This window comes from Amphiprion ocellaris, chromosome 18, assembly GCF_022539595.1.
Source record: "Amphiprion ocellaris isolate individual 3 ecotype Okinawa chromosome 18, ASM2253959v1, whole genome shotgun sequence".
Taxonomy (NCBI): Eukaryota; Metazoa; Chordata; class Actinopteri; family Pomacentridae; genus Amphiprion; species Amphiprion ocellaris.
Window position 1 is genome coordinate 28304877 of NC_072783.1, and position 21332 is coordinate 28326208.

General features: G+C 40.5%; 2 protein-coding genes across 3 annotated transcripts in view; one reads left to right on the forward strand and one right to left on the reverse strand.

Annotated features, from left to right (window-relative positions):
* The window catches only part of afap1l2 (actin filament associated protein 1-like 2), a 42423-nt gene that overhangs the window by 4759 nt on the left and 16332 nt on the right, over nucleotides 1–21332 (forward strand). For both annotated transcript variants that reach the window (XM_055004739.1, XM_023276980.3), the window contains exons 2-4: nucleotides 9462–9590; nucleotides 13614–13679; nucleotides 17015–17106. In XM_055004739.1, coding sequence (XP_054860714.1) covers nucleotides 9462–9590; nucleotides 13614–13679; nucleotides 17015–17106 — 287 coding nt within the window. The remainder of the gene's footprint in view (nucleotides 1–9461; nucleotides 9591–13613; nucleotides 13680–17014; nucleotides 17107–21332) is intronic.
* Nucleotides 15657–20397, reverse strand: LOC111573036 (kelch repeat and BTB domain-containing protein 13). The gene has a single exon (XM_035951327.2). It carries the CDS (start codon nucleotides 20192–20194, stop codon nucleotides 18731–18733), a length of 1464 nt encoding a protein of 487 aa, XP_035807220.2. The 5' UTR covers nucleotides 20195–20397; the 3' UTR covers nucleotides 15657–18730.

Below are 21332 nucleotides of genomic sequence, written 5' to 3' on the forward strand. Positions count from 1 at the left end.
ACAAAAAAAAAAAAAAAAAACAGCCAGGAAAGTTGTAGAATAAGACAAGCTGAAACACACTGAGCCTCCTCAGATTTTTCATCTCTATGTGTCTTTGTGGGGAAAGAAAAGGGGAAGAATTAAAGGACTGTTTGTTTGGGAACAGCACGTTTTATGCCACATTATTTCGTGTGCTGCATTATTGCATTAACAGATTTAACACCACTTGGGGCAGCACAAACAGCTGAAAACACACCAGTGACAAATCATCACCTAATAAAATATGTTTGTGAGCAGCAGAGCAACAACTGTCAACAGAAATGTATCTTCAGAATCTGAAAACGCACAGTGACAAAAGTGCTACAAGGGAAAAACGCATTTTAACATTAGACATTGAGCATTTGCAGTGTTATTTCTACTATATTATGTCAGTAAATAACAGATTTCTTTTTTGTTGGCAAAGTTTCTGCATTATCATATTTTGTTTTCACTCTTCTCTTTTTCTCTCAACCCGAATAAATCTCTGCTTGAGTTGCACAAACTCTCTCACACACATACACATGTCATCCTACCACTTAGCCAGACTGTTGAATCTTCAGTTTTCGCCGTTATCTGCAGAGACTACTGTAACCTGCACTGCATCCTAATCGAGACAAAGTTGTTCAAGTAGAGCAGGGCCTCCTTCTTATAAACAACCCAGATTTACTTGAATCTTTAGAGCCCATTAGCATGTTGCAGCTGTGAACAACTGCCTGATTTCTCCAAGGGCCAAGATGTAAGCCTCAATATAACTGAGACAGCACAGATCTGAAGAAAGCCGGCAGTAAAAGAAAAGAGCGTTAGGAAAAGCTTGAGTGTGAGACGAATAAAGGCAAGATTCAATAGCTGGGGCAGAGGGAAGATGAAAGGCGAGAAACTTGAAAAAGAAAGTGGAACTCCACTTGATAAGTGACTTCTTTTTTTGCAGCTTTTGTCTTCAGTATTTTTACTTTTGTTGAAGTTAACAACTGGATCTGTGGCTCAGCATGCTGGGATTAATTGCTTCCATGAACCTCATGCTAGTGCTTTAACATTTGCTAAAACTCTGCCCTCAGATTCTTTGTACTCCTTCTTACTTAGAGTGTCTAAAAGCCTTCACCGCTCTCTCTTATCTTTTCTCTCATATTGGAGTTTCTGCTTCTTTTCATGCTGTCTCCCTTGTTCTAATCACATTGATCAAACCTGTTTAATAATTAATGGTGCCATAGCAGCTTGCCTCAAGCGTTATTGTTAGGAAAATGTTATTTTTCATCTACCAAAACAAGAAACTCTGCATATAAATGTAACTATAATAGCCATCTATTATATGAGCTGTCATGACTGCAGAGTTTCATTTTGACTAAACATACAGTAGCTGATTCCTATGATTAATTCCTCTTTTTGGAGAGGTTGAATGTATATCAGAGAAGCTACTGCAATGTTAAAGTCAATTAAATCCACAGACTCTTTGACCATGACCAAACCACTGGACAACCCCAAGCCCTCGTCATTTCAAATTTTACCCACACTGCGCAAAACACTTCCTGTCACTAATGTTTGTTGTCAACCAACATCTCCTTTCTGATGCTGAGACTGTCACAGATTTTTTATTTTTGGAACACTTTGCAACTACAATGCCAACGTTTGTTTCCATAATTTGTGTAACAGAGGAAAATTACCAACTTGTGAGTCGATAATTCAATCCTGCCTCCTAGTAATTGTGTTTATATTTAACTCAACTAAAGTTTTCAAGTGCAAGATTGACTTGTAGTGATGGGTTGAGGTAAAAATTCCTATAATTTTTCAGCTTGTTTTGCTTCTTCACTGTCTAGCTGAATGAGTCCTTGGACTTGAGAGGGCTGCTGTTGTCAATCCTTGTAGCAAGTTAGACTGTGAATAAGCAGAAATGAAACAAACAGGAACAGCTCTGAAACCATTAACACCGACTCACTCTGGAAGCTGTTGTGATGCTGCTTAACATAATTGGCTGGAGTGTAAGAAACGTAGCAGGATCTCCCAAAACCACAATCAATTTTAAACAACACTCTAACAGGAACTTGTAGACACTAATAACCTTCACAAAAGTTGAGCAGTGTTGCAACCAAATCATATAAAAACAATAACAAAGCATTTAGAAGAAGAATATTGAAACTACAGACCTCAAGGTAGAATCTCATTGAAACAATCGTAGGTGCACCTGTGACCAAGCTAGAAAACCTGTGATAACTAAAACAATATTGAGTACACCTGTGATTTCCAATTAGCTTAATTGTAACATGGTTATGAAATGACCTGTCTCCATTTTGGACATATGAGGTGGGTCTATCTAAACTTCTACATCATGGCTCCACACAGAATAAAATCTCCAGATGGAAATAACTATTTTTGAGACTTCACAGAGATTAAAAAAGATATAAGAAGACTATTGATCAACAAAAAAACTCTGTCAAAAAGCAGTTGCAGCAGTAACCAAAAGGTATAGATTGATCCGTAGTACTACTAGTCAGAGCCCCAGTGGCTGTCCTCCTAAAATGATGCCACAGACTTGCACTACTTGCACCGTCTATGCAAACAGGCAAGGCATGCGTTCCAGACTTGGCCCAGTGCTTATTAATAAAAATCAAAGTCTTCTGTGACAGCTCAGACAGTGTAAAAGACATTGCGTAACATCAGCCAGACAATGTCCAAGAACAAAACCCTTGCTCGCACTTGGCACAAAACTACAGGATTAAACTTCACTGAATTACATGGAAAGATGTTTGACGAGAAGTCAGATGAGACCAAGACTATTTTTGTCTGTTCTGATGGTGTCTGGTATGTTTGGCATGAACCTGACAAAGACAACCACAGTGAATGCGTAGTCCTGACAGTGAAGCACGGAGGTTGGAGTGTGATGATATCACTGAAAGATGGCACCATGATTGCCTGACGTACCAAAGTACTGACTGACAAGATTCCATTCTGCAGAAGTTTGGCAGAAGAGGAAAATACCAGCATGATAATGATCCAAGGAACACTGATAATTATGACCTGGCTAAGTCGGCTGAGTTGAATGGAGTAGAAAACCTTTGGGGCATGCAAAGAGCAAAGATCAGCTGAAAAAGTGTCTCTTAAAGAATGGCAGAACATCTCTCCAGAAATTTGCTCAACACTGGTTTCATCCATTCTGAGGAGGCTTGAAATAAAGGCGGACATAGAAAGTGTTGTGAAAACTGTAAGGTCAACATTCTATTGTTCTTTTGAGATTCCTCTGTAAGTTTTTGCTTTTCACTAAGGCAGTCTTTGACTTTTCTTTCAGTGTTCATGCTACTTGTACCAGATAACATTATTTGCAAACTCTGATTAGAAATGAGTTTATTTGCACTTATACACATATTAAAGCCTTTAATTTCCCCCACCTTTGTGATAAAGCTTGGGAATGTTGGCATCCTGTTAGACGAGGAACTGTGCATTTACCCACAATGTTTCATGCCAAATCTTGCTTTCAACCTTAATATACTCTTTCACTTTTCATTTCTGCCCAGTGTCACTTTGTCTACTTCTTTCCAAAGTTCCAAAGTTCTGCTATCGGTCACATACTGCCCCTTTTCTGAAGTCATCAAGTTGACACCTGCTTTTTTTTGTTTTTTTTGCTCTGGTTTCTACGGCAATAACACCAAAACACAGCTTGTATTAATCCAGCCATGTCCATGCAGTCCCTGCCCCACAGCTGAACCCGGCATGCTTCAGGGAGAAAGACCGATGCTTGCCAGTAGCGATCAAGCACAAATCAAATTGGTGTTTGGTCCTTTATTCAGGCGCTGCCATTAGCTAATTGTCAGCCACTCTCACCAGAGCAAGGACAGGCTGGAACAAAGCAATCAGACGTGGCTCCTTCTTGCAGTTGAGCACATTAAAATTGACCGAAAGGTCAATGTCATTTATGTGTTTTCCCTTGCCAAAAAAAATAAAATCAGCTCTGCTTCTGGCAGTGCTTTCAAGTCTACTGAAGCAGAAGCACCTTCAGTCTGCGACAGCGTAAAAAAACCATCATCTAATCATATTACTGTCATGTTTGGTCACTAGTTCCAATTCTTCTTCTGCCACCACTTCCCTTTTAGATGGAGTTGTAGCTCTGTTCATGTCAGCTACAAGGTGACCCAGATGGACTCAGTGCTTCCTTTCATTTGGTGCAACTTCAGTTTACTAAATCAATTTCTTTCAAAATGGAATCATGTAAACTCCTTTTCTTATTTGTAACAATGAATATTTTGTGTATAAGTTTATCTCGACTTGACCTCTTTAATGGTATGTTCATACAAATAGATTAGAGATTAGATCTGAAGGAAAACATTTTGGTTGATTGTTAAATTTTGTTGACCTCAGTGGCCTTAAGCAGCTGTCTCCTTTATAGAGGAGACGAAGACAGTTGCTGAAATATGGAGTCAAACAAATGACATTAGATTCAAATAAACTACCCATTAATCTTGATCATGGATAATGGAGATAGTTGTGCTGTAAACAACTTTAATGAGTTGACAGAATGCCTGCTCAAGAGGAGAAAAAGAAAGAGAAAATGGTTTTGCAGTGAGCTAATCCACTTTAGGCAGATTTAGTGTCACTTTAATAATTTATCATGTAAAACAATAAACACTGGGAGGATCTCTTCCTCTAAAAGGATATTTTATAATGCAAATTTTGAAGATTTCATTCCGATTAACTAACAATCTAAGAGATAATTTAGAAGTACTCTAACTCATTGAAAAATACACATATTTTTGAGCGCAGTTTTAAATGTGGAAATGCTTCTAGTGTTTCTATGTGTGGATTCATGAATGACAACAGAGCAGGTTTGCTGTTGTTTTGTGCCGTCACTTATAAACTACTTAGAGTAAGTATGAGTTATAAAATGACTCTAGCCTTCAAGGGCTCGCATCTATCGTGGCAACACTCTTCTCTGCTGCTAAGTCCAGTCTGATCTGAAGAACAAATGGGTTAGAAACACTTCTGCAAACAGACCTCATGAAATAATGAATAAAAGGATGAATTTGATGGGGACACATGTGCATGGACAACAGAGATGTGGAAATATGCAGACAGACAGAACTTGTTATATAAAAGCAAAATACATGTAGAATTTAGCTCGAAAAGAAAGACAAGCACATCTGCAGCTATTTTCAACATCTGCACCACATCCCAAAATATGACTGTGATTCAGAGAGTAAAGGAAGTGTCCTGAACGGAGCTTAACCAGCAGCTCCAAGCTGAGCAAGCAGGAAGCCCAGCTTACACTGCAGCTGTTTTTATTGCATCATCAGATCGAAGAAATATTATAATTTCATATTTCGGCTTGTTTTTGTTTTCTTTAACTCTCCACCCATATGATGTTTTTTTTTTCCCTTTACCATTGATCAAAGTCATCAGAAACATGCTTGAAAGCAGCACAAATATTGCATCAGTAAAACACAGGATATTTCCTGGAGCGTAAATTGACATGCCGGGACTTATGGAGTTGGTTTAAAAGTAGGACAGATGGAGGGAGATGATGCACAGATGAGAAGAAGCTTGAAAGTGGGGCTAGTTTGATTTGGATAAAATCAAAGGAAAAGAGTTGTACACACTGGTTAGACATTAAAAAAGAAAGTGATTTGAGGCCTTCCCTGCAATTTAGAGGACTTGTGTGGCACCTTAGAGGTTTGGTGAACAGTCAAAATCACCAGTCAAGAACTCAGCTGAGGCCAAACTAAATGCTCCACTCTTCTTTAAGCTGGAATAACGTATCAGTTGGCTGATGGCTGCACAATCAGGCATAAATGCAAAGACATTCAGATTTTCTGCTGGTTATTTTTGGGTGACTGGTGAAAGGAAGGTTTCACTCTGTTAAGATTTCAGCCAAATTTTTCTTTCTCGACCACAGCCAGGCTTGCACAACCTTCAGACAGAGACATCCAATCTTGCACGAAACATTTGTTTTGTATAATCTAGGGTGTGATGTTTTTCCTCGTATCTGTTGTCATACCATGGTAAAGTTCCCTGTTTAAGCCATTCGAGTCAGACTGGTTTAAAAAATTTTTTTGAGAGTTTGGGACTCAGCCTCACACTGCAGTCTCATTCTTATATTTTGGCCCCAACCGTCACAATGCACTACATGGGTCTGCCAAAGCACCTTATCAAGCCCAGTAGATGTGGACATGTGCAGTGTGTGTGACAACTCAACCAAAGAGGTGGTCATTCATTGTTGTTAATAAAGTCAACCAGGAACTCAAAACTTCAAGCACCAGGAAGACAAATCCCCCTTTTGCACAGTGTAGGGGTTTGGAAACCTTAAATTTCACTGATCATACAAACTTTACGCAGTCAAGTGTACTCTTAATTTTATTCTTACCTGCCTTTTTTTGTACAGTGTTTTACTTGGAACAGTTAAAACCACTGTAGCAGTCTCACTCTCCGATGGACTCTGGAATTCCTTTTGGCCATTCTACAGAAGTGAACTGTTTATGCTGTGGAGGCTGCGGTCACTCACTGGATGTGCTGTGGGCGTCTGGCCAACCCATAGCCCACAGAGACGGCCTGCTGCAGACCTCCCTGTCCTGTCAGCTGACTCCGTTTCCCAAGACCCCCAATCCAAAAGGCCATCTGAGTCAATCTCTGCAAACACACAAGGAGGGGAAGCTGGAAAAATGTTTAGATTCTTATTGAGCGGCCAAACATGAGCAGCTAAACAATTAGAGATGAATTGAATGTGGTTTTAATCATTATTGAGGAGGCCGTGTTTAAACCTATTCATCTTCACTTAGGCTAACTTTGCATCCCCTGTGTGAGCACATGTGTGTCTATATGTGTGATGTTTTCCATGGTGAAGCTCCATCACACGGCGCCTCCCAGCAGAAGTTGACTCAGCTTGAGTAGGAGTCATTAAAAACAACCCAGCTTGCTGCAGCTTTTGGAAAAGCCTCTCGTCATCTCCGAGAGGCGAAGCTTACTGAGGCCTGACACCTTATGCTGCAAAAAAAATTCCCCCCTTTTTTCTCGAGCTGCTTTGATGTGCGGGAGTGCAGGAAGGAGGGGAGAGGGCAAGAAAGTACGCCCCCGTAAGGGCTCGCTTAGTGATCGGTTTGAGCCGGAAGGAGCCATTAAAACAAGATAGCTGACAGTTTTAAGAGGGTTCAAACAGAGAGGAGCAGTTTACCGCCCTTGTTTTTGTTTTTAGTTTTTATTTTATGTAGAGCAGAGTTCAGTTCTACTGAAGGGTCGGATGATTTTTGCATACAAGTGGTAGTTTTGTTTTCTGTTTTTTGACAAATTTTCAGCTTTAGTTACAGCAGTTTGGTTGTCGTGAGTAAGAAGGCTCTCTGATGACCAATTAATAATTTGTGTTTGAACAAGAAGGCAAGACTTTATACTGCACTGAATCACGGCAAATGGTCTGTGGTTAATATTTTAGCATTTCCAAATTGCACTACAGTGTGTTCCTCCATGAACACATACAGAGTGATGGAAAAGTTGCCATTCAGAGCAACTTTGGGTTCATTGTTTTGCCCAAGGACACTTTGGCATGTTGACAGGAGACGATGGGGATCAAACCATCAACCCTGCGATTAGTGGACAACCTGCTTTGCCACCTGAGCTGCAGAAGACCCAATTTTAGCGTGTTGACCCACTTTATTCCTAAAAGTTTCTCTCTAGTTGTCGATTAAACCACTAAAAACTCAATCAAAGCTACACATTTAGAAGTTTTTGCCATGAAAATAGTTTCTTCCAGCTTTAAAATGACTTTGATGTCACTCTATATCGTTGCTTCCTCTAAAATGTGCAGAACGAGCACACCAGCTCACCCACAACGCTTCTCAAACACTGTAAAACTGTTCTGCGCATGAAATATCAGTTCCCTACCTGACTACATGTATACCTTTTGTGTAGACAGGTGGACATGAATGACATCATTTTGGTTTTCTATTTAGAGAAAATTGTACTTTTTAAAGTTTACTTGACTGATTAAAGTGAGCAGCCTGTTTTAAAAATACATAAAAGTCCTCACCTGAGTTTCTCCCTTGCAGAAGCCATCTTGTCCTGGAGGTTAGAAGGGGGCACGCCTCCAAAACAGCTCTTTTATTGGTTGGCTGAGTGGGTGGGACCTCAAATAGGATTGGATTATAAATGTGTCCTGATTGGCCAGTTTAAACTGGGAAGTCAGAACTCTGCTCTATATATTTGGGTTTACTGGGAGAGAAGCTAGGGAATACTTTCTTTCCACTTCTAACTACTGAATGCGAGTTCTGAAAATTTGCTTGGAAGTTTCTTTTCGTTTTGTTTCTGATTTTCAAGCCCAATTTTTTGCCAGCATGATGTTTGTCCTCAATATGTCTCGAAAGGCACCAACAATCCTTCTTGCATCATTCAGCCATGCATTTTTGAGCTGGAAACCAATGTTTAAGAAGAATGATACGTAAATCTTCACTATGCAAGCTGACAGGATTGGTTCCTTGGGTTTGTTACACGTAAAATTTTGAATCCACATTTTTGAGACTTGTATCAATACACTGCAGTATTGATAAAATTTAGAATTTGGAAACTGTTTTGCTTAGTTTCCTCCTGATGATTTACCAACATGTCAAAAATGCAGATATGTTCGCAAGGTAAAAACTTGACTGTATCGTTCATTAATGGTCCTCCCCATCACCTGTGATGATTACATTACTAATATAAACTCCAACATAGCATTGTATCCATGTCCACCAGTACCTGCCCCACCTTTTCCTTTAATGAAGTCTTTCCTCTCCATCCCCCCCTTCTGTCTCCCCTCTCGGTGAAATGCTCACACACTGAGGCCCCACTGTAGCAAGGGGCCTATTCATGAGGCCAAGAGACAGTGAAGAGAAGCACAAAGAGCTCCCCACACAGCGGAGAGGGCTGAGCTCAGCGCTGACCCCTGAAGGATGTGTGTGGGCTGCACCCAGACTCGGTGGCCCCGCCGACTCCGAGCCAGGCTCCTCCCTCCTCTGAACTTGACCTTTCGCTAAACTCCCAAAACAACCTCAAACAGACTCGCAACTGTCAATAGCAGCTGGATGGGAGTAATGAGTGAGTGACATAGAGTCTGAGTGCGAATTGACTTGTTGCCAGGCTGAAAACTTCTAAAGAGCCTCTCCCATGTAAAACGCTGGCATCCGGCTTGTAGCTAGAGGAACAAAGGGGAAGCTAACAAACTTAAGAACTGAAATTAGTGCTAAAAAAACAAAGTCCATGAGTTGAACAAGTTCGCTGTAATAAATTAAAGTGTAATATTCTGAATATAACTGTCTGGAAACTTCACAGGGCTCCTTGTGGTTCTTCTTACTCTTGATGATGAGAACTTTGTTGGTCCTGATCTTAAGCCATTGCTCTAGTACTCTGAAATATTTTCATTCCAAGAAATGTGCAATGAGATTGAAAGGAATTTTTATTTTGCTGTAAATCTGAGTCCCTCTTGTGATCTGTGCTTCCAGTGCTGGACCAGCTCCTCATGGAGCTCCACCGCTTCCTGCTCATCTTGGACAAGGAGACCCTGAGTGGGAACGCCACCATCCAGAAGGGCCTGCTGTCTGATCTGCTGCGCTCCTACAAAGCCTCAAATGGTATGACTAAAAACGGAATGCAACAGTAGTGCACTTGTTGCTGTTACTTGCTTGGTTTTCTGAAGTTTTTACAGCTGGCTATCAGTGTCAGCCTGTATGTATCAGACCAAACATTCACAGACCTGTGAAGTCTAACTACAACTAATTACAACTGTCCACAGTGTAGATATAGAAGAAAATACAAACATGAAACCACCTGACCTAGTTCTCACTTCAGATTCATTCAGGAACTGAATGCATGGATATTTTTGGGGAAATTTTTACATTTTTTTGAAGGAAGAAGTGAAAGATTAGATCCAAGTCTTAGATGTTAAAATTAGAGTCTGACTGATGCTGGATTTTTGGGGCTGATATCGATTTTAGAGAGTAACAAACTCTGATATCGATTTACCAGTCGGTATTCTTTATACTACATTTATAGTATGTTATATTGAAAGGGGAAAGTAATGGAGTCATTGCTTATTAACGTTCCAGAAATGTAGCTACGGATATTTCACAACTTGGGAGCTTACCGTGAGGACAAAGCTCGACTCTGCACCACTGTCTGCTCAGCTGTGATACATTCTCTGCCACACATGCTGCAGACAGTGCTGAGAGAACATTGGAGCTGCTTTGCTGGACATACAAAATTTCTAAATGACCCCTAGCATCCTTTTTTTTCTGTACTATGCTCCATAAATGTTCTGTATATTGAGCAACATATTCACAGATGCTGATATATCCTTGACAGGCCAAGATCAAATGATAACATCTGCCAACCGAACATCGTTTGGGCTGTAGTCGGAAAATCCTCAAAACACAACAGCTGTCTTTGGGAAATTACACTAGAGGAAGAGAAACTTGTTCTGTTTGGTTTAGAACTGGGTGGAAGATATATTGGAAAGTTTAATAAACAGTACGAGGATTTGTGTCCAACGAAACAGACACTTTTTGCAGAATAACTGCATTGCAAAAACCCCAGCAGTTAAAGTTACCAATGAGCTGAGAAACAGCCTGTGAGTTTTTCCAGAATGCTGATGAATCACTAAGTAAAATAACAATCTTTCATTCCTCAGGGTGATAAAATGATGCCAGTTTTGTGTGATTAGATGACACTTCACTCCCATGAAGACTGCTACATATCAGAGTCACTTCAGATGTCCACCTTTGGGAAAATGACTAAATTCTTGTATATCATAGCGGGGGTTTTTTTGCCAGCTCTTAGCTCTTTACTGAATTTTTCATTAGCTAAAACTGCTATGTTGGAAAACAGTTTGCCTACATGCATTTAAGACAAGACAAACGGGTATGTTATGTACTACAGGTGCTTTATTTGAAATATCACCAGAAAATTCTCATAAAATAATTCATAGCAAACTTTCTCTCACTATAAATATCTGCTCTTGTATTTTTTTTAATGTTGTGGTTTTTGTGATCACATGAGAGTTGCACAGGCTGAAGGTTAAACCGCAGATGTTTAGATTCATGCAAAAGCTGTTTAGACTATCTGGCAGTTTAGTTGACCTTTATGCAAAGCACCTTATGAAACATGTGGTCATGCCACTGCGTTTCATTGAGCTGTCGGCTGCAGTTTGGCCTGAAAGAAGCTATCAAGCAGCCTGCTCTGGTATTATTTCACTATTTTAAAATCTCACCAACCACCATGTAATAATTATACTCTAGCAGACTTCCATTTACAATCACATTCGGGATACTTTGTCCCATTTGTGGTGACTGAAAAACGCAGCGTGGTTGCAGTATTAAATATTTCTGGCTGCGTTGCTGCCTCTCTTGCAAAATTATTAGATTGATCGTTTTTATTTGGGTTTCAGTTATTAGTTTTGCACTTACAAGCAAGCTAGAACCAGTCTTGTCTCAAAGTGATTCATGGGCTGTTAAAGTATCTTGTCAAACAGCTAAAGACGAGTTTATTTTTCTTACTGACTGGGTTTGACACTCAACATGAAAACGGTGCAACTGCTGGTGGACCGATGTGATTTATGGCGCCTGGAAGTCAGTTAGTTACTATGGGAAGAGGTGCCACGCTGAGCTTCATCCAGACCTCGGACTCTTGGTGTGTGGTTAATTTGGAATAATGGATGACTACTGCAACTTCAGAAATTAACTGTATGTCATCACGATACCAAATTTTGATGGTAATTTTGTTTTAATGACATGATTCTTTCACATTCGCTGCCACTCTTGGATTGAAAATGTCTTTCTCAGAGAGCGTTCACACACAAATGTTCCCTAAAACACACAAGCAGTCATGCTTTTCCATGTTCAGGTCCTGCACCCGTCTCTCCATACTTCCTCTTCTGGCTCCAAGCTGTATCATTTTTCCGAAGCTGCATTTATCCTCTGGGGATGCTCACTTCCTTTGAGCAGCAGTTTATAAATAGCGTTTCAACTCTGTTCCCCCTCCGAAAAATCTGTTTTCACTGTACAGGCAAAACATCATTTTATTCTGCTGCTGTTTGGTTTCACCTCATGATATCTATTTCAAAGGCGAAACCTTCTCCGGAGTGTCACCCAAGGTTGGAGTTTTGTTTGATTTCCTGTCGGGGTAGAATCTTAGTCAGCTGAAATATTTAATTCAGTGAAACAGTCTTTTTCCTCAAAACCGGAACACACTTCCATAACAGGTTACAGTAGGCAGCTCGAGCCTGCTGTGCCACAACTGTTGGAAGTTTATTGTTCAAGAGGAGACGTTCAATCAGATTGTTTTTGCGGCAGTGTGATGGCAGTATAATTACTCTGCCATGCTAAGATGCGTGACATTAATCCAAACACAGTCCTGTTCCTCAGCAAGCTGACTTCAGCATCGGTGTATGTCATGAGGTTTCATCATCTCCGCTTCTTGCCTAAACGATACCATTGTTCATGCTGACCTGCAAATATTTACATTTGAGTGCACAGAGAAGGCAAGTTCTGCTTCCCTGTTTCCTGTTCCCATGTCTTGTGTGTGATAAACCACACTATTATGATGATTTTTTGTCTTATTTTCATTTAAATGAATTACTACTCTTTCTTACATTTCAAGCATATAAAACCAAAATTGATAGGATGAAAAGAAGCCAGCACTTTTGCACCACTTCTAATTCCTGTTTATGAAAATAAATTAATTTAAGATGCCATGATGAAGTACCAATCAGAACAGAATGAAACCACAGTTTTGGTTATAATGTAAACTCTTCAGGAATGCAGACTGTTATTAAGAGTTTGACCAGGAGTTCAGCAGCTTTATGATCTTTAAAACTTCAAAGACAGAAGCGACACAGTGCTCTATCTGTGATTCAAGGAGTTCTCTGACTAACGTCCGATGAATGCTCACCACGGTAAGGGTGGGTGTGAATAATGGACCCATCTGTCTGAACAATGGCCTACTTGTTTGGGTGAAGTTCCCCTTTAATCTTGGACTTTTGACAAGCGTGATGAAAGTTTGTTTGGCACTAAGGTGGCATCAGATTCTTCCATGTGTACTACGACCGTCACAGGAACAAGAGAAGCAAAATATGCAACTTTTTCTTGTTAATGTTGACAGTTGAGTCACCCCGTGAAAAAGCTCCATTACCTATATACCAGAGCAACACTGGACAGGAGGCTGAACTTAGTAGGCTATACATTGGTCTCTAATACTGTGTTGATGCCAAAACCACTCTAACCAATTAGGCTGTGTGTCCCTGATGCTCTCACTACACTCCAACCTGTACAATCAAAGGTTTTACTGCGACTTGTCTGTTTATTTTGAAACTAATATGACTCCTAGGTTAGAGAGTTATCTGTCCTATACAGTAAAAGTGAAAATGTTAAAGAACACTGCACTGTCAACAGCTTTAGACCTTTATTTTGCTTTCACCATGTTGTTAAGAGGTTACAGACTATAGCAGAGTATTTACAGAAATACCACGAGCCGTTCTATTCTAGATACAAGACATGTATGTGCCCCTTATACATATGTGTTCGTGATAATTGGCCACAAAGAGAAATGCTCTGTGCTGAAGTCTACTGCTGTTAACTGCCATCTGCTGTGTTTCCATGCAGGTGCTGATGAGGAGTATATCTACATGAACAAAGTCATCGTTACCGGAAAGAGCAGAGATGACAAAGGTGTGATTTTTTTTTTTTTTTTTTTTTTTTTTTTTAAGGTTCCACTCTGAAGTGTGAGAATAAGTGTTTGTGGCATTGAATGGCATTTTAGTTCTGTGGATTGATTCTACAGAAGTGCTCAACAGTCAGACCAGCACTTTGATTCAGACTCAGATGTCTCATCTGATATTTGTGTTTGCTGAAAAATTTTGGTGACCCCTGACTTATTTTCTTTTCCCAGAAGCGAGTGGAAAATCTGAGATAAAGTGTGGTGACATTCGTGAAATATTACTCAACTACAAGTAAAACTATTCATTTAAACAAAAAAAAACTTAACTAAAAGTACAAAGTGTTCTTTACAGACACTACTCTAATTAATAGTTACTTTAGTAAATTTTTGATATTTAATGTACTGTCAATAGCAGGCATTTTATAGAGATGGAGACCTGTGTAGAGAACATGTTCTTTCAACACAGTACTTTTTTCGAAAAAACAATCAAATGTGTGGATGGATTAAACTCAGGCATGTTTTCCAAACACATATAGAGATAAAGCCAGAAGAAGAATACTGGAAATGTTTTGCACAGAACACTATCAACAGCCATTCTAGGGCCTAAATCTCTTAGGTATAGTAGTATATTTTAGAAAATTTCTGATCCTTTTGGAGCAAATCTTCCAAGTTAAGAGCTTCATCCAGCGTATTCATTCATCACATCTCCAGATTTGCACTTTTGCTGCATTTTTAAATCCATCTGTCATGATTTTCATTGACCCATTTTGGATTCTTCTAGCAGCAACAGTGCAGATAAAAAGTTTGGTTTTAAATCCAAATTGTTGGCTGAACCAGTAGTGAATTATGATTTTAAAAGTGACTAAGCAGGGGGGCTTCAAGTACCAGGGCTAGAGTCCCTCTCCCTATTACCTGTCTTTCTTTGACAATCAAATAAGTATCAAATAAAGGAAAAAAAAGCCAGAAATATATTCACAAAAACATTATAACTAAATGCTGCCTTGCAGGGCTGCTTGCATGTCTATGGAATCCGATGATTGAACTTCAATTTTTCAGTTTCTGTGGGGTCACAAAGCATGCAAACAAACCAGCACTACTTAAAATACACTACAAATACACAAACAAAGACAATTCACTCACAATCTCCCACCCACAGTCACACACCTGAGCTATTTTTACAAGTGAAATCAGTTAGAAAAACCCAGACATTACATTAATAAATCAGCATGAGGGAGCGACTTCAGATTATTTGCAGCACAAATAAACTTAATTTTGAAAGCACGTGCAAATTAAAAGCACAAACAGGCTGTTTATTGTTCAGAAGACCATCAGTTTAGTTTGTGTTACATATTTGTTATCCTGTTTAGGAATGGAAGACGGTCACATTTCCTAATCAGACATCATGGTTAACACACAGAATTCTACATGAAACCAAAAAAAAAAAGTAAAGCTTGCAGTGTTTCTGTGCATGTTCAAGATACTGACTGATGAATCCTGTTATGAAAACTGCCATCTCACCATTTCAGTCTTTACTGGGTTGAACTTTGGAAAGCTTCACCTTTGTAAAGAATATTTGTTATGAAATGATGTGAAACTTTGACCCCCCAAAAAAGAGTTTGTCCAAGTGTGTCAAACAGTGTGTACTTGTTGTGTTGTTACATCTCAAGCTCAATTTCGGTTGGAGTGAACAGCAGACATGATAAGCTGCAGCGAGCAGCGGCCCTCTCGGCTCCCCCTCCCCTCGCCCACCACTTCCTGTCTGTTTCTTCGTAGCTCCTCACCATCTGAGACTGACCTGTTTTGTTTGGACGGTGATGAAGAATGTGGTTGCAGCGAGCAGCAGACTTAACACACATATTTTCAGCAGCGACGCTAGCTGAGCCGCAGGTTTGCCTTTCACAGAAACTGATGGGTAGTGGGGGCTGAGATGTGACAGTTGAGGTTTCTAAATTGCTGACCACGTGGTAGAGATGAACTCTGACTACCAGTCAACATGTTAGAGTTTAATGTCACAGAAAAACACTGTTCACAAAGCCATTAAGGTTATCTGAGTCCCGTTACATGCTCAGCCTGTGGGAATACTGATGGTGCAGTTCAGCTGTTCTACATCCTTGGTAATGTTCCAAAAAGACACCGACCTACAGCAAAAGTGGAAATGATGCTTTATGTCTTTAAGAACACAGTCATGAATTCAACAGGTGCAGGTGTTTTCTTTTTTTTTTTTTAATCTTTTGCTATCTGATTGTTAAGGATGATCTGTTCAGTTCCTGTTTGAGGCAGAGACACATCAAAAAAGTGAGAAAACTGAAAAACTTTCTGTTAATCCACATAAGCAGTAGGAGAAACCGAGGTAAGAAGAATGTTATTTTCTTGTATGATATACACAATTTAAATATCAATAACATATTTGCACAAGAAGTATGCTTCAGTGAACAAATTGATGACAGCTTTGTTATTATAAGACTAAATGTAAAATCTTAAAGTGAAATAAAGTGATTTTGATCAGTACAAAGGTGTAACTCGTGCATCAGATTAATTTCAGAATCAAATTTTTGATGTCACTCTTACTTTAACTGCATTTTAAATGTAAGCTGTGAGTTTTACTCTTACAGTTTCACACATTACTGAAAAAGTAGGTACATTCTTGGCTAACCCTCCTTATGAATCTCATGTAAATAATAAAAAAAATAGCATATGGATGTCAGTGGCTTGTTTTGGACTGTCGAAATGTCACACCTGCATACATCAAAACTGCTTCTTTTAAATTCCTTCCTCCAGTGAAAATAAAAAATAAAATTCCAGGCTATTTACAGATTAGCAAGACCACTATCATCCAAGAAAAGAATTGAAGTCCAAATAGTACCCAACTGCAGACAATATTATTAGGAGAGACTCATAAACCAACACTCAAAATCTGCTTCTTTTGGTTCAGTGCTTGACATAAACATTAGCCGCTGTTAAGGCCAGTGAAAACTATCATTCTTTCACCTCTGATGCAAAGTCTTTCCTAATTTCCCTGAATGTTGCTTTGTGGTCTTGTGTGTTTGGCATAACATGGTCATTGCTACCCTACAAATGCTTCCCCGTGATTTGGGTTATGTGGTCACTGTAATTTAACAATGAAGGTTCTGTGCTCACAGTGACGGTTGGGGAAGCGTTAGTATGACTAGGAGACAGCTGGACATCTGGGAATCGTGCTTGATAAAAATAGGCTCAACCTAAACTCGCATGATGAGCCAGTTCTTTCATTTATTTCTAATTCTTTTGTGTTTATTTGATAATATTCAATATACATGTGAGAGTAAGGATTCTTGTATCACATTGACCTCATAATCTTTACTTTTAGATGACAGATCGGACGCCCTCGTGAATGGAAAAGGAGCTAAATATGTCCCCGTCCCACAGAAGAGCCTTCCTGACCTGCCGCCTCCGAGAACAGTAAGTGATTCCCAGCTCCTTTCCATCAGAGCGGATTAAAATGAACAATGATTTGGCTTAGCACTCCAGCTTTCTGAGCCCCTTCCACTGTGGTGGGAATGGTAATGGCATAATTGACCCCAGCAGGACCGCTGAATTCAATAAAGTGCACGGGAAGGTTCAGTGGAAATCATGATATCCTACTGTAGCTTTAAATGCAATTGACGGTATTTTGGGTTTTTCAGTGTTGAAAATAAACTTCTACTGGTTGATGTCGCATATTGAAATAGAATTCCATTGGTTTTGAATACACTGAAACAGTCTGCAGCCGTGCAAACCAGAAAAAAATATCCCACAACCCTCAGAGTAGCAACCCCGAAGCTACATGAAATGTATTTTCCCACAGAAACAGGTATTTAACAGCTCAGGTCTGCTCAAGACTGCGAGACACAGAGCTGTGGTGTGTTTTATGTTGACTGGTGGCTCCTGAATTTGCCCAGTGTGACTTCAGGAAAAACTCAGAGAATGAGAGGTTTCGAACATCCCGTCAGGGCCTTTGAACTTCACTCACACTTGGACACACACACACATACACAGTGGCCTCCTCTAATATAAACTACAGTAGCAGCTGTTGCTAATCAGAGCAAATGCTTAGTGTCAGCATGTGTGTTTAAGGGTGAGTGTGAAAGTAAATGCACTGGAATGAAATGAGTGTTTTTCTTAGTATGTACACTCCAGGTTTTTTTTCAGCATCAGTGTTTTTTTGGAATTTTTTTATTCAAACATTTCTATTCTAGTTTAACCCTCAGAACCCCAAGCATTTTTACTCACTGTGGGTTCATTTTTCACTGCAATACAAATATCTGCAACTCTGTATAAACAGCACAACAACAACTAGATATAGGAAGAACTCAAAAATGACTTTTGCATTTAACTGTTAGAGTGCATCAAGTGAAACAGTTATAATACCATCAATCACACAAAAGACAAATCACAAGTTGAATGTCTTTGATTATTGATTTTACAATCATTTAAAAAAACTGGAGTGAAGATGTGCAATATCTTTCCAAGTTTCCATAAGTGTTAGTGATACCAGGAAGAATAGAGCCTGTACATACTGCAGGCAATTTACTACTTCAATTCATGATATATTTCCATGCTGGTCTCCTCTCTGGTCACAAAGCCATGGTTTACCTTAAAAGTCCCTGAATTGTTGTCCCATGACTGTTGGTCACAAATGAGTCAGTCATAGCTTCTCAGTTTTGCAAAAAAAAAAAAAAAAAGTGCGGAAGTTTTTGTTTTTAAAAAATCTAGTTAGAGCAAATCATTTTACATTTACAGTAAACTGATTTTGATGAAGTCTCATGATGCCAACCAAGCACCACATCACACATGATTAGTTTAAGCACTGTCAGAAAGCTGAAAATCTGACATTTTTTTCAGTTTCTACACATCCTAGCTCTAACAAATGGGGTTATTTTGGTGATTTTTCAAAAAAGATTCAGTGAATTTTAAACCCGCCGGCAGGTTTTGGGGGTTCAGAGGGTTAAAAACAAAAAACATCACATTGTTTTTCAGCTGTGCACTAATTTCACAGGTGCAATACAGCTTCCACAAATCCGTCAGATGTGTCTGGCAAAGACATTTATTCTTCCTTTCCTTCTTCATCCAGTTGTGGTATAACTGGTCCCGTCTTGGGAAGCCTGAGTAAACACGTCCACAGCGAACCGCTCTTTGGAAATCCCTTCATCTGCCTGCGGGGCTTCCATGCGTCTCCAGTGATGGCATATTCAAGAGTTAACATGTGTTTCACTGTGAACGCAGAGTCCCCCCTTATCATTGCAGTGAACAGCGCTCCCTTGCTGTTGATGTAGTGCCCGGGCATGGCCGTCCACTGTCCTGTTGTGATGTTGTAGCAGTCCATTAGGCAGCGCAGGAAGTCGTCACAAGGCCCATTGCGCATCACATACAAATTGTCCCTGTGGGCTACCATACAGTGGCCGTAGCTCTGAGGTCGGATCATTGTAGTGGCAAGTTTCCACTCATCTTTCACTGGTATGTACTCGTAGATGTCTGTGGTGTCTGGTGGTTTCCAGAAGCAAACAAACATCCGCCGCCGTGCAACAGCACAAGCTGCAGATGCTACAGGTCTCGGTGCATGTTGTATGAAAGTCCACGCTCCCTTTGAAGTGTCATAGCTTTCCGCTGCGGAAATTATTCTCTTTTGGAACTCTCCACCAATGGCGTAGAGTCGGCCTTCATGCCCGAGCAAGGTGAAGTCATATCTGGGTTGCTGGGGACCTGGAAGAGCAGTCCAAACCCCTGATTCGGGGTCATAACAGAAACTACTGTCCACTGTGTCTTTACCATAACCGTAAACTCCCCCCACAATATACAAGCGATTGTCGAGCACTGCTACACCAGCCATGGAGGTGCTACAAAGAGTCGGGAGGTTTGTCAGATGCTTCCACTCTCCGGCTTTTTCGTCAAGGTAGCAAACAACCCTAAAGGAGTCATGCAGCAGCTCCAATGAAGGAGAATGTGTACCTAGAGCGATGTAAGTGGAAGGACACAGTGTTTGAGAATACTGCAGCAGCTCCTCAGGGATTGTAGTTTCTGCTGCTTCCTTGAGGTCCTCAAAAGCATCACAGAGAAAGAGAGCGGCTTTGTGAAACAGCGAATGCACCCCAAAGATGGCGGCTGCGTGGTAAAGCAGGAGGCAGTTGTCTGAGTCTATAATGTCACAAAGATGCCGCACCAAACATGCAACCTGCAGAAAAGCGGCACATTCAACAGCTTCTTCGAGCTCATCCGGGTCACTGATGGTGGGACTCTCTCCCCGGCAGACAGCGAGTGCAATGAGGAAACCCCTTGCATGCAGTCCTCCTCTCAGGTAGAGCTCGTCCTGCTGACTTTCTTTCATCCCAGACTGAAAGAGAGCACGGAAATAGTCGATGTACTTTGCAAGGAAAGCTCGCTCTACTGTGAACCAGCTCTCCTCCACCCTCACTCTCACCCGGCCTGCCTGGCACTCTCCGTCCCCCGGATCAAGGGTTGCATTCTCGCCGTGAATATCCTGGTTGATTTCCAGGCTTTCAGGCTCTTCCATGATCTCCTGGATCTCTTTTCTTCCCCAAACAGGCCCTCGAGTGATTAGTCAGCATGTGACTCGAGTGCAGATTAGCCATTTTTTCCCCAGAGCTGCACGGTAAATAAAGTTTTGTGCGTGTTCCATTGCGTCCCGTCTGCATGGTCCGAAAATAGAGTGGGACTATAGATAGCAGCTGTGCCACTCGCAAGCGTCAGGCAGGAAAAGGAAAACTGTTGACATGCACTGCAAGCGGCAATGCGGCTGCCGGCAACCGGTCATTATCATAACCGCAATACAATTGGCTAGCGGGAGCATTTGCTGCATTATTCATGATTATGTTACCCCTTGAAATCCAGCTCGCTATTTCAATTTTATACAAGTAGATTTTCTTTATTTATAGTTACAAATTTTAAGTTGGTCACTTGTAAAAGTTTATTCATACAAATCTAAAACCAAAAAGGGTTTCGTGGAGGTCAAAGTGTTCCCAAGAAGGCAAAAATAATGGGAAAATAAATGCAGTATGTGCACAGTCTGTGTCATGTGAATTTCTTCTTCTATCTCCTGCCATGCAGCTGACATGTTCTGCCTTGTTTTTTCCCATTTTCCCTCTTGCTACTTTTAGCTGTGGAGTTTCCAAACAGAAAAACTGCAATGTAAGAAGTCACAGAGATAGAAAAAGGCCAGAGATTTCTCCTGAATCTTGTTTTCCAATGCTGAGTTGCACTGATAATTTTTATCACTACCTTCTCCTCTGCTCTGAGCTCCCTGCCGGCTTTCACATTCACTGTGTGTGTGTGTGTGTGTGTGTGTGTGTGTGTGTGTGTGTGTGTGTGTGTGTGTGTGTGTGTGTGTGTGTGTGTGTGTGTGTGTGTGTGTGTATGTGTGTGTGTTTTTGCTGTGCCGGATTCTTGGCATGGGAACTAGGGATTTTCCATGTTCCTCTGACTATTCGTTTTTTTGGGTTCTTTTTCCCACTCTTTACTCAAAGCCCCTTCACCACACCCGTATTTCTCCCCGATGACCCCTTCCTCTCCTTGCTTTGTTATTTATGCTCCGACTCCTCGATCCATTCCTTCTAGTCGATGTTTCTGTGGTGAGGATGTGTGTGTGTGTGTGTGTGAAGTGAAAGGAAAAGAAAGGGGCTACAGCGACTATT

Coding starts and splice junctions, on each gene's coding strand:
- LOC111573036 (XM_035951327.2), bottom strand. CDS start 20,194: ATGGAAGAGCCTGAAAGCCTGGAAATCAACCAGGATATTCACGGCGAG.